Below are 18,432 nucleotides of genomic sequence, written 5' to 3' on the forward strand. Positions count from 1 at the left end.
CAAAACAGTGCTAATAAAATCTATACATCGCAGTTTGATATATGATGTTAATTCCTTCACTTTTTCACCAATGAACTTGAGGTCCCTGGGCTTGGAACACACGCACACTCACTCAAACACACGCACACACACGCACACACACACACACACACACACACACACACACACACACACACACACACACACACACACACACACACACACACATACATACACACCTTTCAGACCTCTTAACGGGTCTGTACATGTACTGAAACATCAGCTCAGGTTCCTTAGTTTCCTCTCAACGGCCGTCAAACGCCATGCACAGCAGGAATGGTGGAAACAATAGGGTTGGTAGAGTCAAGATAGAATGGCATAGTGTCTAGAATGTAACGTTGCCTAGAATATAACGGTGTCTAGGAAGAATGCAAACCCCAGCCCCCTGGAGGGCAAGAAAAAGGAAAGTGGGGGACCCCTACTTCACAGTGGGGATCCCCCCTTCAGGTTGGGGGTCCCTCTTCCCAGGGTGGTTACGAGAGCACTGGGGGCCTCATTGCACACAAAGTAATAGAAGCAAACATTTATGATCATTTAGTTGAGAAAATAAAAAGATTTCTAAGGTGTTGGGCGGTGAGCTGGCTGGTAACCGTCAGGGGGGACCAGGCATCCAGTCCCCACACCAGACCCGGCGTCCACTCACCACAACAGACCAGGCATCCAGTCACAGTCACCACAACAGACCAGGCATCCAGTCACACTCACCACAACAGACCAGGCATCCAGTCACAGTCACCACAACAGACCAGGCATCCAGTCACAGTCACCACAACAGACCAGGCATCCAGTCACAGTCACCACAACAGACCAGGCATCCAGTCACACTCACCACAACAGACCAGGCATCCAGTCACAGTCACCACAACAGACCAGGCATCCAGTCAGTCACCACAACAGACCAGGCATCCAGTCACACTCACCACAACAGACCAGGCATCCAGTCACACTCACCACAACAGACCAGGCATCCAGTCACAGTCACCACAACAGACCAGGCATCCAGTCACAGTCACCACAACAGACCAGGCATCCAGTCACAGTCACCACAACAGACCAGGCATCCAGTCACACTCACCACAACAGACCAGGCATCCAGTCACAGTCACCACAACAGACCAGGCATCCAGTCACAGTCACCACAACAGACCAGGCATCCAGTCACAGTCACCACAACAGGCCAGGCATCCAGTCACAACAGACCAGGCATCCAGTCACAACAGACCAGGCGTCCAGTCACAACAGACCAGGCGTCCACTCACCACAACAGACCAGGCATCCAGTCACAGTCACCACAACAGACCAGGCATCCAGTCAGTCACCACAACAGACCAGGCATCCAGTCACAACAGACCAGGCATCCAGTCACAACAGACCAGGCATCCAGTCACCGTCACCACAACAGACCAGGCATCCAGTCACAGTCACCACAACAGACCAGGCATCCAGTCACAACAGACCAGGCATCCAGTCAGTCACCACAACAGACCAGGCATCCAGTCACAACAGACCAGGCATCCAGTCACAGTTACCACAACAGACCAGGCATCCAGTCACAGTCACCACAACAGACCAGGCATCCAGTCACAGTCACCACAACAGACCAGGCATCCAGTCACAGTCACCACAACAGACCAGGCATCCAGTCACAGTCACCAGAACAGACCAAGCATCCAGTCACAACAGACCAGGCATCCATTCACAACAGACCAGGCATCCAGTCACAACAGACCAGGGCTGTTTCCCAAAGTGAAGGCTGCAGCCTTGCTAGGACGCGTCCTTGCTAGTCGCGTCCTATGGAGATGAGAATAGAGTGCTAGCTCGAGTGCTTCCTAGCGTTTGTAACGTTCAGACTTTGGAACGACTTGGTAGTGTGGAAGTGCTTCCGCTTTTTAATACTGCATGTCCGCTTGTAGACACATGTGTGCTTATGAATAAAACAAGGCAGCAAACAAGCTGATCGATATTTATTTGACTTTTGTCTGTTATGAATGCGGTCATGTCTCCTTCGCATGGAGGCTCTTTGGGGAAGTCACAAAAGCTTTGTTGCGGTTGATCGAATCGTCTTTATTAAAAGGAAAATCCATTCAATTTTTATAAAACTAAGTGAAATTGTCTGAGAACTTAATTCATACATCACATTTACAGTACGGTTGATTACTATTATGCAGAGGGGAAAAGACAAAGAAAGATGATAAACATGAATTTATTTGGAAATATTATTTAACTGATCTGATTCATTCATTCATATATGCCTACAATCTACCAGTGCTTTGAACACATAAGTATATCATATAAAATACAATTATATACGTTCATTCAAAATTACAAACATTGCAAATGATCGGTTGTGCATTAATTTTACAACCTTGGATAGTGGCACTATCCCTTCCACCGGTAAACAAATGTTTGTGCGCCACCCTCAGGCGCACAAAAGCCTCCGTTTGCTGGGCTGACCCTAAAAAAAACGATTAAACACAAACAGGTATACATAAATAATGTAATCTTGTGAGCGAGTAAATTGACATTGGTGACAGCGGTGTTTAACACCAGCTACGTCCATGCAAAATATAGCAACGTATCATTAAGTTGCAAAAACGTTTGAAAAGTGGCACAGGTCTTTAGGCTTGATTATTTGCATTAACATGATGAATCTATAAAAAGCAATACGGCACAAAATATTTCTGAAAGCTAATATAACTTCACTTCATTTGAACGTGTACTGCCAGAGCCCGTCTACGAAGAGCCTGGGCACTCCCTATACGCCCCATTGTACCGATTTTGGTTGTAGTTCCATGAGACATCCACTGGGGTTGATCGCGGGCGAGTCCAGATTGAATGGGAGTCTATGGGGCTAGACGGCTAATTATGCCTCTTTCACCTGCTTTTCGTTGAAATATCGCAAATTTTATTGTAGATTCCGCAAGTTCAATATAGATTATGGTTCAAAAGTCAAATGAGTGAGTACTTATGTCCTTTCGATTTCTTACAGTTTGGGCCGTTGTTGGCCATACACGCTAGCATTCTGCTAATGAATGCTGATTGGTCAGGGACGGACTTGCGACTGATTACGACCAGACACCCCTCTTGACGGCATCTGAAGCTGAAGAGCAATCAGAAACTGTTAACTTCGACTTTCCGTCGAACTCAATTTTTGCGTACTGTATTTATATTTTCCTGCAGGCCCTTTTATTTTTTAGATAGTATGTGGTGAAAGTACATGGGCATAAATGGAATTTCTTCCATTTCTTGTGTTCAATGTTCAATGTGTTATATACATGGTAGGTACGGTATGACCACCTTAAATAATACAGTCAATGTCCCGCTCAATATCATTTCATCTGTCATTGTCTATTTTTCGAAAATAAAGATAGTTTAAAAAAGAAATGCCTCGTAAATGTGCAATGATAAACTGCACTGACAGTGGAAACGGATTGTCCGTCTTTTCGTTTCCCAAGGACAGAAAAAGGTAACGTTATTGCTTGCTCCTGTATGAATGGTCCGACTCCTAGGCTACCTGAGGCTTCACCTGGTAAGGAAAGTTGCGCTGGAGCCCGGGTAATCGCACATGGCTTATTCAAGTTGCGCCCTAGACATTCTCTAAAGCGTCGAGACTCAAGCACTTAACTTACCTTAACCGATTGTTCCATACAAATGGTTAGTTAACGATTTAACAACTTCAACATCTGCTATTACAGTCGTTATTTTTTTGTAGGACTTGGGCTAATGACCTTGCACAGAGGGAAAACCATCTACACCACTTGTCATTGATTTCTATGCATTCACTGATCTTTACAGATGGGTTTGTTTTAAGCTATTGAATATAATTGCTCTGCATTCATTCTGGACTCGCCTACGAGCGCCCCGCGTGTTCGTACAAAAGCAGTAAGACACAAAGTGTTTTTGCAACACAATATTTCTTACAATAACAAAGTCCAAAGTTTTGATGACTCCAGTAGGAAACTTAAGATACCTAGAGAAATGCGTGAGTGCTCACAAAACATCAACAAGTCAGCAGTGTGGTACAGGGTGATCATTTCTGATATACAGTACAAAAGCTGAAACTATTAGCCAGGAGTGGGAAAGATGCAGACGCAGACGTGGGAAGCAATAAGACGCACCAACACACAGTTGCCTGTTGCAAAATGGTTCAGAGTTTAACAGCAAAATTCGCGGCAAACATCTGATTTGCAGCGCGGCATGCCCGTGCCCGCTGCCGGGCACGGGCGTCGGGCGTGTTCACGTATTTTGCGGCGCGTCAAATGCTGCTCGAGTTGAAATATTTAAACTTTTCGGCAGCAAACGCGTGATGACAGCCAATCAGCGTTTAACAGCGTTGCCACTGAGGCGTTGCCACTGAGTGACATGCCGTAACAGCCAATCAGTGTTACTCCCTTGGAGTGACCTAGAGTTCACTACCGTTACATTTATTTAGTAACTCGAAAACCCCCACAAATCAGCATTCTGTAGTGTAGTTGTGTTTACAGTTAAACTAAACTATGAGTATGCTAAAGGGCTAGAATACCAACCCCAAACAAAACCCAGTTGGTGTTTTGTTCTTCATTTCAATAAAGAATCTTTGTTTAGCACTTGTCATTTATTATAAAGACGGAGCATCTTACATGCGACTTCACTGTATGAACTCAGTACTAAATCTCCTCTGTATTAACCGTTATCACTCATTAGTAGAACCGGTACCGACACCTTGTGGTAACATGTGGAACATGTGGTGATATCTGTAGTTCCACATGTTACCACAAGGTGTCGGTACCGGTTCTACTAATGAGTGATAACGGTTAATACAGAGGAGTTTTAGTACTGAGTTCATACAGTGAAGTCGCATGTAAGATGCTCCGTCTTTATAATAAATGACAAGTGCTAAACAAAGATTCTTTATTGAAATGAAGAACAAAACAGTTGGGTGCCAGGCAGCACCAGCCTTCCAGGCTCCGAATGGTCTCATGAACCCATAAACGACGGGCATTCCGACGTCTCTCCCTCTTCCACAACAGGTAAAGACATGCAATGCTCGTAATGTCGGCCATGGTTGTGAATGAATTCAGAAGCACAGCGGGCCCACAAGGTGTCGGTACCGGTTCTACTAATGAGTGATAACGGTTAATACAGAGGAGTTTTAGTACTGAGTTCATACAGTGAAGTCGCATGTAAGATGCTCCGTCTTTATAATAAATGACAAGTGCTAAACAAAGATTCTTTATTGAAATGAAGAACAAAACAGTTGGGTGCCAGGCAGCACCAGCCTTCCAGGCTCCGAATGGTCTCATGAACCCATAAACGACGGGCATTCCGACGTCTCTCCCTCTTCCACAACAGGTAAAGACATGCAATGCTCGTAATGTCGGCCATGGTTGTGAATGAATTCAGAAGCACAGCGGGCAAAACTTGCCGTGCCGCGAAACTTCCCGCTGCAAAACTGCGGCGCAGCAAAACAAAACCTTTGCTGCGCGGCAAAACCTTTGCTGAGCGGCAAAACTTCGGCGTCAACGCGTTCGGGCAGCAAATGCATCTTTTGGTGTGAACGCAGAGTAATGTTAGCTTAGTTCGTGTTGTTTCGTCATGTTAATCGCTAGTAATAGTAAGTCATTTGTAGAAATATAGCCTATCATCACAGACTGTAGGAATGTCACCCACCCTCCATCGCGTACGACACTGACGCTCGTAATCTGTAGTGCAAGGGAGTTCGTGCACAGATCCCTGAGACAAACGGCTACGTATGGAAAGCCAAGAAGGCCACAATCCGGCCCTAGAATGGCGCGGTAAAAGTACGGAATCCGTGCGGTTTTGCACTTTTACCGCGCCATTCTAGGGCCGGATTGTGGCCTTCTTGGCTTTCCATAGCTACGCGCACACATGCAAACCCATAGCGAGTGACGTAGGACGTAAAGTCCCGCCCAGGTCGAAGTGGCGTCGATTTAGAGAGTCCACCAGAACATGCTACCCTAGTGTCTTTCAACAAAAGCTCTACAAACAACCACAGTGTTTTGATTGTGTCCAGTTCCCTCACTTGTTATCTCTAGTCGCTGTGGGTAGGTTTGGGATTGGATGCCTACTACCACTCGTATTGTTTCAAGCATACAGTGTTGTATGCTATCTCTTGTTGAGTATATCATTAACCTGCAGGCCTGGTCAAGGTTTGTACTCTAACACCAACCCATTGGCTGTTGTGGCACCAGCTCTGGACCAGGGCTTCAGCTGGGTGGGGAAGAGCAGGACGGCTACGGTCTGACGGACCGGGATCATGTTCGGCTCGTTGGTTCTGTTCGCCGTCGTCTTGTGGTTCTTCTATTTCCTGTTGAGGAACAGAAGAGGGAAGAACTTCCCTCCAGGGCCGTCAGCACTACCCCTCCTCGGGAACCTCCTGGAATTCAGCTCTGCAAACCCCATTCCAGATCTGAGCCGGGTAAGAAGTACCCTTTGTAGACAGCCTCGATCTGTGCCCTGCTCTAAGTCCATGGTTCTACACTATTCTGAGTCCACAGTTCTATACTCAGGGTTCATACGGTCATGAAAAACCTGGAAAAGTCATGGAATTTTAAAATGGCTTATTTCCAGGCCTGGAAAAGTGCTTGAAAATAAATTAAATCCCAAATGTTTTGGAGAAGTCATGGAAATTTGTTATATTCATATTTTCATGTCATTCATTTACCTGGGATGAGCAACATTTTGGGTTTCTGTGGTGGCAAAGCATTTCACATTTCAAACATGGGAGAGGCGGCATTAACGAGCCATGCCAAAGGAAGCAAACATCAATGGTTTGGATTTCTCATTGTTAGTTTAAATACTACATTTGATCACTTTTTCATGTACACACCAGAAGTTTCTCAAAATGTTTAGTCATGGAAAAGTCATTGAAAAGTCATGGAAATCTATTGGTCAAAATGTGTATGAACCCTGTATACTGCTCTGAGTGGATGGTTCTATACTGCTCTGAGTGGATGGTTCTATACTGCTCTGAGTGGATGGTTCTATACTGCTCTGAGTGGATGGTTCTATACTGCTCTGAGTGGATGGTTCTATACTGCTCTGAGTAGATGGTTCTATACTGCTCTGAGTGGATGGTTCTATACTGCTCTGAGTGGATGGTTCTATACTGCTCTGAGTGGATGGTTCTATACTGCTCTGAGTGGATGGTTCTATACTGCTCTGAGTGGATGGTTCTATACTACTCTGAGTGGATGGTTCTATACTGCTCTGAGTGGATGGTTCTATACTGCTCTGAGTGGATGGTTCTATACTGCTCTGAGTAGATGGTTCTATACTGCTCTGAGTGGATGGTTCTATACTGCTCTGAGTGGATGGTTCTATACTGCTCTGAGTGGATGGTTCTATACTGCTCTGAGTGGATGGTTCTATACTGCTCTGAGTGGATGGTTCTATACTGCTCTTCTTCTTCTTTTCGTTTCACTGAAGCGTTTATATGACAGTTTCCCATTTCATTACACCGTCCTTTGCATTGTTGTTGAAAACTGCAAGGTCTTTTGGGCTGCAGGGGTTGGGCAGTAGAGTGCAGACAAGGCAGTGCTCCATTGTGTGGTCTGCTTCTCCACATTCACAGGTGGTTGGGCCAGTCTTGTAGCCCCATCTGACCAGAGCATCTTTGGATCGTCCTGTTCTTGTTCTGAGGCGGTTTAGTGTTTTCCATTGGGTCCATGATGCTTCTGCACCAGGGGGTAGTTTTTCAGTGGGGGGTATTCCCATGCCAGTTGGAGGTGGGTCATTCTCAAGTTTTTCCATCCAGAGTTGGATTCTGGTTTCTTCCCGAGACTTTGTTAGGGGCTGGACATGGCTGAGAAAGCTTCTTCTTGACTTTAGCCGTTGGGCCGGAGGGTGACATCCATGGAGGAGATGGCGTTCATCGATTGCAGATTTTGTTTTCTCGACTCGGCTGGTAACTTTCCGTCTAATATCAGAAGGGGCAATGCCAGCAAGGAGGTGGAGGTTGCTTGTGTTGGTGGGTTTCAAGCAGCCAGTGATCAGACGGCAGGTGTTCAATGCTGAGTCAAGTTTCTTGGCATGGGTTGACCTCTCCCAAACAGGACATGCATATTCCGCAGAGGAATAGCACAGGGCCAAGGCAGTAGATTTTAATGTGTGTGCTGTGGCTCCCCATTTGGAGTTGGTCAGTTTCCGTAGGATGTTGTTTCGGGAACCGACTTTGGATTTTGTGTTTTTGATGTGTTCCTTAAAGGTGAGGGTACGATCCAGGGTTACTCCAAGGTAGACGGGGTTGGTACAGTGCTCAAGTGGTGTTCCAGACCATTTGATGTTAAGTGGTCGGTTGGCTTCACGGTTCCAAGATGGAAGGAGCAGACTTGGGTCTTTGCAGGGTTGGCATGTAGGTGGTTGTGCTCGTAATAGAGGAGTAGCTGATCTAGGGCTGTGGTGAGGTTTGCTTCTACTGCTTCAAACGAGTTCTCTTGAGATGTTACACAGAGATCGTCGGCATAGATGAAACGCTCGGTGTCCTGGTCCATTGGCTGGTCGTTGGTGTCGATGTTATATAGGAGTGGGGCCAGCACGCTACCTTGAGGTAGGCCATTTCGTTGTTGTCGCCAGCGACTCTGCTTGTTATTCAGGACAACAAAGAAGCGCCTGTCTTTCAGGAGGGCTCCAATGAGGTCTGTGAGTGCCAGGTCTTTTGTCAGCTCCAAGATCTTTTTAAGGAGGAGGCGATGGTTCACAGTGTCATATGCGGCAGACAGATCAACAAAGACAGCTCCTGTTACCAGTCCTTTCTGGAATCCATCCTCAATGTGTTGAGTGAGCTTCAGGAGTTGGCTTGTTGTAGATTTGCCAGGTCGGAATCCGGCTTGTTGAGGGATGATGGCTGGTTCAGCAACAGGGGCAAGCCTGTTGAGAATCAAGCGTTCAAACAGCTTGTAGAGGTGGCATAGCAGAGAGATTGGGCGGAAGCTCTTTGCATGCGCTGGATCTTTGCCTGGTTTGAGAAGGGCAATAATCCTGGTTTTCCTCCAGATCTTTGGGATGGTTTTTGTCAGCATGCATCTATTCATCAGCTGGAGAATCCATTTCCTCATCAGAGGTCCAAAATGTTTTATCTCTTCCGTGAAAATGTTGTCCAGTCCGATGGCTTTACCGTTTTTTAAGGTGTTGATGCTGGTATTGAGCTCTTCAGGGGAGAACGGCTTAGTCAGTCCCATAGTTTGGGAGTGCTTTACTCGTCTACCTTTGGTCTGGGCTGTTTGGTGGTGGATTTCCCATTGAGCAGCAGCTGGTGCGCAACTTGGTTGGCCGTGGTAGTATACTGTTGCTGGGTTGGGGTTGATGGGTCGTTGCTGATTTTTCGGATGAGGCTCCATGCCTTTTTGCTGTTCTTTGACATATCAGTTGTCTCCAGCAGGTTTTTCCACTTCAGCTGGCGGCATTCTGAAATAGAGGTCATGAGTCTCTCACCTACTTCGGTGGTAGTTTCAGCAAAGGGGTCCGATTCCTAGAGCTGTTGGTATTGCTCATAAAGTTCGGTACTTGTGGCGTCCAGGCCTGGGATGTATTGAGTCCATACTGCTCTGAGTAGATGGTTCTATACTACTCTGAGTGGATGGTTCTATACTGCTCTGAGTAGATGGTTCTATACTGCTCTGAGTAGATGGTTCTATACTGCTCTGAGTGGATGGTTCTATACTACTCTGAGTGGATGGTTCTATGCTACTCTGAGTGGATGGTTCTATACTACTCTGAGTGGATGGTTCTATACTACTCTGAGTGGATGGTTCTATACTGCTCTGAGTGGATGGTTCTATACTGCTCTGAGTGGATGGTTCTATACTGCTCTGAGTGGATGGTTCTATACTGCTCTGAGTGGATGGTTCTATACTGCTCTGAGTGGATGGTTCTATACTGCTCTGAGTGGATGGTTCTATACTGCTCTGAGTGGATGGTTCTATACTGCTCTGAGTGGATGGTTCTATACTGCTCTGAGTGGATTCAATTCAATTCAATTTTATTTGTATAGCCCTTAATCACCATTACAGTCTCAAAGGGCTTAACAGGCCAAATATTTGTGACACCCCCCTTTACCCATGCCCTGAGTGGATGGTTCTATACTACTCTGAGTGGATGGTTCTATACTACTCTGAGTGGATGGTTCTATACTACTCAGTAAATTGTTTTGTTTTATAGTGCAGAGAGACATTCCTCCTTTTTGATGTTAGTTATGCCATTATAGTTAGTTATAGTACTGTATATATACGTACTAGAGCCCGACCGATATATCGGCAGGCCGATATTATCGGCCGATATTAGGCATTTTTCGAACTATTCGGTATCGGCATTTATAATGGCCGATAAATGAATATTAAAAAAAAAAAAGTTTGTCCACCAGAGGGTGCTCTGGTGGACAAACGCCCAAACGCCCAAACCCGCTGATTCAGCCAGAGTTAGGCAGAGTGAATGACGGAGATCGACGGAGATCATCGGTGTTGTTCATGTGTGCAAGTGTGTTCATGGTAAATTGGCAACTGTCACGAGACATACATTGCTTGAATAACAATGAAAAGAACATCCCCATCAATTCTCTAAAGTCGATAAGCATGACTTAATTCATGACTACCATGTCCAGTTTTGCTGTTGTTACGTGTTAGCTGAGAGTGAAAAGGATTTAAAGGATAACTACAAATAACCAATGTTAGGGAAATTTGTTTGTTTTATTGCGCGTTTCTGGATTTTTTTTTTGATATATATATATATATCGGCCGATATATCGGCATATCGGTTTTTTAAATCACAAAATATTCGTATCGGTATCGGCCTTAAATATTCTATATCGGTCGGGCTCTAATACGTACATAGCGTATACAAACATTAATATCTGATTTACTCCATATTTATTTGGCGATTTGTCTCTTCCGTCCCCAGCTTGCTCGTCGCTATGGCAACGTGTACAGCCTGTTCCTCGGCCCCCAGAAGGTGGTTGTGGTCAACGGCCTCCAGGCGCTGAAGGAAGCCTTCGTCACCAGGGCCGCAGACTTCTCTGGACGACCCCATGGCCTCCTGCTGAACGACGCAACCCAGCGGAAAGGTACGGCAGCAGCCTCCTACGCTGTGGCGGCCGGGCGGGCAGCAGGGTGGCAGGACTCATAGCCTGAGGGGGGCAGAAGTCTCCCGGTACACGGGTGGTCAGTCGGAGATCAGGGAAATAATCCGGCAGGGAGAAGACCAGGGCGTAGTTCAATTCAATTTTATTTGTATAGCCCTTTAATCACCATTACAGTCTCAAATGGCTTAAAAGGTGAAATATTTATGACACCAACCTGACCCAAGGGAAAAAAGGGAAAGAAAAAACTCCCTTAATCAGCAAGGAAGAAGTCATGAGGAGGATCGCAGATTAGGGGATCCATCCTTCCAGGGATGGTAAGGAGTGCAGTGGGTCGTTACACGGATAGTCAGCGGGAAATCAGGCAAACATTCTGGCAGGGAGAAGGGAAAGGCGTGGTCAGGAGTAAACAGGCAGGAATCAGAAAACCGGGAACCGTAAATATCACTGGGAAAATGCTTGGATGCTTGAGACAAAGAACAAAGATGCAGTAGCACAGAGGAAAGGGAACACGCCGACCAAATCCACGAGGAGAGAAATGTTAAGGTAAGGGTGAAAACAATTAAGGTGAGTGAGGACCATCAGAGACGAGAGAAACATAAGGACAGGGAGTGAAACAATCAATGAAGGGGGCAAGATGTGTCTGACCCCTGCCCCCCTCCTTCACCTGGGGGGGGGGTCGGTCTAACGTTGTGCCCACCCGTCGCCCTCAGACTGGGCTCCGGGACTGGCGCTGGCCGGGTACGACGCCCAGTGGCGGGACCACCGTCGCTTCGGCCTCCAGGTGCTCAGGAACTTCGGCCTGGGGAAGAAGTCCATGGAGGAGAGGATCCTCCAGGAGACCCAGCAGGTGGTGAAGCTGCTGGAGGAGAGCGCCGGTACAAACACAAGACATCTACCTTTACATTCAGGGTGTTCAGCAGACGCTTTGGTCCAAAGAGACTTACAATAAGTACATAGTCAGAAGAAAGAGAAACAACAATATATTGCTGTCGGTACAGTAAGGATGTTCATAGAACCAAGTGCCAAGCACTAACAATCACTAGGTTAACCCGGTCCCCGTATACAACAAGGCTAGGTAAGTGTGTACATTAAGTGCCAGGACATTCAACATACAATAAGTGTGAGGGGCGGTGGGGTAAGGGGGGGGGGGCGTTACACAGAGTCTAGGTGAACTCTGATAATATACTCCTACACTGCCACTATAAACCAGCTGTTTCGTATTCATGCTGAGGATCAAGGTCCTGTTTCTTTAATGTCTGCAGGGTCAGAGGTCAATCCTCAGCTGCTGTTCCATAAACTCGCCTCCAACATCGTCAGTCGGGTCGTCTTCGGTCCGAACTACGACCACAACGACCCCTTCATGAAGTTCTCCATCAGGGCCGTCAGAGAGAACTCCAAGATCCTCAACAGCGCCTGGTCCATGGTGAGAGGACCGACTAACCAGGAGGACTGACTCCTAACCAGGACTGACTCCTAACCAGGACTGACCACTAACCAGTACTGACCCCTAACAAGTACTGACTGCTAAACAGGACTGACCCCTAACCAGCACTGACCCCTAACCAGGACTGACCTCTAACCAGTACTAACCGCTAACCAGTACTGACCCCCAACCGGGACTGACCCCTTACCAATACTGACCCCTAACCAGGTCCTACCCACTAAACTAAACCGGACACGAACCACACCCCATGAGTCTGTACTAAGCCTGACCCTAACCACACTGAACCCTCATGAGCCTGTACTAATCCTGACACTAACCACACTAAACCCTCATGAGCCTCTAGTACTAAACCTGACCCTAACCACACTAAACCCTCCTGAGCCTGTACTAATCCTGACCCTAACCACACTAAACCCTCATGAGCCTCTAGTACTAAACCTGACCCTAACCACACTAAACCCTCCTGAGCCTGTACTAATCCTGACACTAACCACACTAAACCCTCCTGAGCCTCTAGTACTAAACCTGACCCTAACCACACTAAACCCTGCCGAGCCTGTACTAATCCTGACCCTAACCACACTAAACCCTCCTGAGCCTCTAGTCCATAAACTGTTTGCCCAGTGAGGTGAACCCAGATGTAGAGATCAGACTCAGGGTTTGTCCCAAAGGAAGCTTTACTTGTGTTCACAAACTGGGAACCACCAAACTGGGGAAGTACTATGGAACTGTAACTCATAGAGCACTTTTACAGAATTACCAATTAACATTGATTACAAACATTACACTAACGACACAGAGGAAAGGGAGTCAGTAGGGCATGACGTCACAACACCTCAACACAACACCCGTTGATTCACAGATCTACGACACCATCCCTGCGGTGCGAAACCTGCCTCTGCCCTTCCAGAAGGCCATGAAGAACTTCAAGGTAGGTCAAGATGTCTCAAAACCAGGTTTTATTATGTTTTAGATGAACAAGAACATTAATTTGACAAAAATAGGGAAGAATTCACTTGCTTGTGGGCATAATGGGATGAGGGCCCTAGTAATGTATGATGTTATCACACTGAATAGAGTGTTATAGAATGTTTTCTTCTCATGATCTCAGGAGTTGAATGAGAAGACGGCGGAGGTGATCCAGGAGCACAAGAGCAGCAGGCTGCCAGGGGAACAGCGAGACGTGATGGACTGCTACCTGGAGGAGATGGACAAGGTCTGGGTTTGTCTTTTCATTGGTTAAAGTGCAGTTCTGTCTGGTTTGGGCTCATTCTCTTCATCTCCTTCCCCAGAGAGAAGACGGTTTGTCGTTCTCAGAAGATCAGCTCTGCTCGTTTGCTCAAGATCTTCACCTGGCTGGAACGGACACCACGTCCAACACCCTGCTGACTGGGGTCCTCTACATGATGGCTCACCCCCACATACAAGGTCCTTAACCTTTACCTAAAACACATACAAGGTCCTTAAAGGTCCTATCCTGGTCAGGTAAAAAATAATAATTAAAGGACCCATGACATGCCACCAGGTGTGAGTGTGATTAGCCTTACAAGCCGTTTTGAAAATCAGGCTTTTTTTAATTTTATTTATTTATTATTTATTTATTATTTTCAAAATGGCTTGTAAGGCTAATCACACTCACACCTGGTGGCATGTCATGGGACCTTTAACCTAAATCTTTATCTAAAAGGCCCTTAGACAACATAGAAGTCTTCTATCCACATTTACCTCATCGTTAAACATTATAAACTCATCTATAGGATGAAAAATGAACACTCTTTATACAGAATGGAAAAGCATAAATGATCCATCGTCTGTCAGCCTGCCTGCCTGCCTGCCTGCCTGCCTGCCTGCCTGCCTGCCTGCCTGCCTGCCTGCCTGCCTGCCTGCCTGCCTGCCTGCCTGCCTGCCTGCCTGCCTGCCTGCCTGCCTGCCTGCCTGCCTCCTCAGAGCGATGCCAGAAGGAAATAGACTTTGCATTGGAGGGGAAGGACAAGGTTGCTTTTGGAGATAAGCAGAAGATGCCTTACGTGCAGGTTTACAACTTTTATAAGCACTAGTGAATATAAAGGTTTGCACCTTTTATATTGGTCTACTACTGTTAGGCCTACCGGTGGTAAATGACAGCAGACTCCAGTTCCACACTTGATGGTTTGTTCCAGGCGGTGATCCATGAGGTCCAGAGAGTGGCCAACATTATACCACTCAGTATCTTTCACTGCACCACTAAAGACACCCAGCTGATGGGATTCTCCTTACCCAAGGTACACCTAACCCCAACAACATCTTACCCAACCTGAACCATCATCCAACCATAACCCTGACACCTAACCCTAACCACAAACCTAACCCTAACCCCAAACCTAACCCTAACCCTCACATCTAACATAATTCTATTTTTCAATCTTTACCAAACAGAATACAGTTTGAACGTGACCTTTTCATTCTATAAAGTGTTGATGTTGTTTCCAAGGGAACCATCGTGGCCCCCAACATGGCGTCTGTGCTGTGGGAGGAGGGCCAGTGGAAGTTCCCCCACGACTTCAACCCGGAGAACTTCCTCGACGACCAAGGAGAGTTTGTGAAGCCAGAGGCCTTCGTGCCATTCTCCTTGGGTGAGTGGACCAATCAGGGTTCTCCGTGGGTAAGGGGACAAATCAGGTTTTTCGTGGGTGTAAGGGCTGGGTAAGGTTTAGTAGGTTAGGTGTAAGGGATAGTTAGGGTTTAGTAGGTTAGGTGTAAGGGTTAGTTAGAGTTAAGTCTTTGTAGGTTAGGTGTTAGGGTTAGTTAGAATTAAGACTTAGTAGGTTAGGTGTAAGGGTTAGTTAGAGTTAAGGCTTTGTAGGTTAGGTGTGAGGGTTAGTTAGAATTAAGACTGAAGGCCGATTTAGGGTCGTTTTAGACGCAGAGACGTAAGCACGTAATTTACACAAGGGACTTGTTTTAGACAAGTTTTGATTTACTGTTCCTTTGGTTCCTTAAAGGCACCCAGTGCAACTTTATGTAAACATTCAATGAAAAATAAACATTCAATTTCTAGTCTTTTTTACACGTAGTAAGTTTCAATAACTCCATACCATTACATATCGACATTCAAGGAGCAAAGATGAGACGTCGTTGTGTGGTGAGAACTGATAGTAAACAACAACAATCGCCGGTGGGGAGAAGCCATTTTTCCATTGACTGGAAGCCTGCTTTATTTATTGTAGGTTACAAAAAATAAAGAAAATGGCGGCATTGTTGTTGTTATCGATTTTGTATCAGTTCTCACCACACAACGACGTCTCATCTTTGCTGCTTAAATGTCGGTATGTAATGGTATGGAGTTATTGAAACTTACTACGTGTAAAAAAGACTAGAAATTGAATGTTTATTTTTAAGCCTCGAAAGTTGCACTGGGTGCCTTTTAAGGATTGCGCGTGTTGCAAGGGGATTCTCCGCCAGAACAGTAGGGGGAGCAACGAACGAATCTGTGGGCGTGGAAGTGGAAATCGCTGGCTTGTTTATATTTATGCACTTCCAGTATTTTCGACGAGAGTAGCAGTAGCTAAGTTTAGGTTAGCGGTCTTTTTCCACACTCTGAACAACCGGAAATGTGAGACTCCTGAAAGGATGTGGTTAGCTGGCCAATCACAGTCTTTGCGAGCTGCGTAGGGCCGTAGTGTTTTAGTCGCATAGTCAGGAATTTTGGGCGACGCACTTAAGCACGTAAGGGGGGATATTTTACCGCGCAAGGGGGGGTTATGTATCTTACGTGCTTACGCGTTACGTCTAAAACAGAGCATATATCGGCCTTTTTGCCGCGTTTCCACTGCAGGGTGCGGAACGGATCGGATCGCAAAGGTGCGGGTCGGGTCGTGTTTCCACCGCCAAAAGTGGGCGTGACCCGGACTTTGCCGTACCCGTTCCGGCCCCATTCTCGGGACTCCTCCGTTGCGGTACCCAAAACGAGACCAGACGCCTGAAAGGGTCCCGTGAAATTCTAGCTACACCCCCCCTCCGTTGATTGGTCGACAGAATCGTCACTTCCGGGTGACACAGGGATAAAAACAAACAAACAGTAGCCTCGAGGTATTATTCTTTACAATTAACATGTCGCGTAAAAAGCTTGCTTGGGCGAACAAGGAGGTGGAGACGTTCGTCTGCATTCTTGGGGAGGAAGACGTTGTTTACGATGTTTACGTAGCTGCCGCGGCGATCGACATCCGGCCTACCACAAAGGGTAGGTGTCGGCAGTGGAAACGCGACCTCGGAACTCAGCTGGGCTATACCGCCCCCTCCCTACTGCACCTTTGCGATCCGATCCGTTCCGCACCCTGCAGTGGAAACGCGGCATTATTAATAGGTTAGGTGTAAGGGTTAGTGAGAGTTAAGGCTTTGTAGGTTAGGTGTGAGGGTTAGTTAGAATTAAGACTTAGTACGTTAGGTGTTAGGGCTAGTTAGAGTTAAGTCTTAGTAGGTTAGGTGTTAGGGCTAGTTAGGATTAGGGCTTAGGTATGTGAGTGTAGTAGGTTAGGTGTTAGGGTTAGTTAGGGTTATGGCTTAAGTATGTGGGTTTAGTAGGTTAGGTTTTAGGGTTAGTAAGGGTTTATTTAGGTTGGGTATTCGGGTTAGTCAAGGATTAGTATGTTAGGTGTTAGGGTTAGGGCTTAGTCGGCTTAGGTATGTGGGTTTAGTAGGTTAGGGGTTAGGGTTAGTTAGGGTTTAGTTAGGTTTGGTATTCGGGTTAGTAGGCTAATGCCCCATTTCCACTGCAGGGTGCGGAACGGATCGGATCGCAAAGGTGCGGTAGGGAGGGGGCAGTATAGCCCAGCTCAGTTCCGAGGTCGCGTTTCCACTGCCGACAGTACCCTTGGTGGTAGGCCGGATGTCAATCGCCGCGGCAGCTACGTAAACATCGTAAACAACGTCTTCCTCCGCAAGAATGCAGACGAACGTCTCCACCTCCTTGTTCGCCCAAGCAAGCTTTTTACGCGACATGTTAATTGTAAAGAATAATACCTTGAGGCTACTGTTCGTTTGTTTTTATCCCCGCGTCACCCGGAAGTGACGATTCTGTCGACCAATCAACGGAGGGGGGGTGTAGCTAGAATTCCAGGGTACCCCTTCAGGCGTCTGGTCTCGTTTTGGGTACCGCAACGGAGGAGTCCCTAGAATGGGGTCGGAACGGGTACGGCAAAGTCCGGGTCACGCCCACTTTTGGCGGTGGAAACGCGATCCGACCCGCACCTTTGCGATCCGATCCGTTCCGCACCCTGCAGTGGAAATGCGCCATAAGGGGTGATGGTTTTTGGTCAGGGTAGGGCTAGTGGCTCTCTAACCTCCCTGTCTCCCGGGGCCAGGACCCCGGGCTTGTCTGGGCGAGGGGCTGGCCCGCATGGAGCTCTTCCTGGTGTTTGTGACTCTGCTGAGGAGGTTCCGGTTCGTCTGGCCAGCGGGGGCTGGAGAACCAGACCTCAGTCCCGTCTTTGGGTTCGCCATGAGCCCACAACCCTACAAACTGGAGGTCCGCTGCAGAGAGACGGCAGATCATTAACAACAAGATGGATTTGAGTATGAAGAAGCTTCTTTACTGAACCACATACTGAATAAGAGCTGACAAACACCAATATGAATCAATACTCTGTGTAGCCATTTTCAATAAATCCTTTCTCCCTGCTTACTACTGTGTGTGTGTGTGTGTGTGTGTGTGTGTGTGTGTGTGTGTGTGTGTGTGTGTGTGTGTGTGTGTGTGTGTGTGTGTGTGTGTGTGTGTTGTCGCAGAGTCCAGGGTTACTAAAGGATACGCCACATTAATTATTAATCATAATAGTCAATAATCCAATCCCATTTGTATTGGGGTACATCAAGTATTTTGAGGTGCACATGCGTGTATGCT

The 18,432-nt window shown here is 46.8% G+C and overlaps 1 protein-coding gene across 1 annotated transcript; it reads left to right on the forward strand.

Moving 5' to 3' along the window:
* Positions 1 to 6,181: 6,181 nt before the first annotated feature.
* LOC132465011 (cytochrome P450 2D15-like) lies at positions 6,182 to 18,216 on the forward strand. The gene is made up of 11 exons (XM_060061677.1): positions 6,182 to 6,457; positions 10,933 to 11,095; positions 11,824 to 11,988; positions 12,376 to 12,536; positions 13,420 to 13,488; positions 13,669 to 13,773; positions 13,850 to 13,985; positions 14,505 to 14,590; positions 14,717 to 14,818; positions 15,028 to 15,169; positions 17,897 to 18,216. Exons 1-11 carry the CDS (start codon positions 6,296 to 6,298, stop codon positions 18,088 to 18,090), a joined length of 1,485 nt encoding a protein of 494 aa, XP_059917660.1. The 5' UTR covers positions 6,182 to 6,295; the 3' UTR covers positions 18,091 to 18,216.
* Positions 18,217 to 18,432: the final 216 nt, after the last annotated feature.

The sequence above is a fragment of the Gadus macrocephalus genome, chromosome 9 (assembly GCF_031168955.1).
Source record: "Gadus macrocephalus chromosome 9, ASM3116895v1".
In the NCBI taxonomy this organism is placed as follows: Eukaryota; Metazoa; Chordata; class Actinopteri; order Gadiformes; family Gadidae; genus Gadus; species Gadus macrocephalus.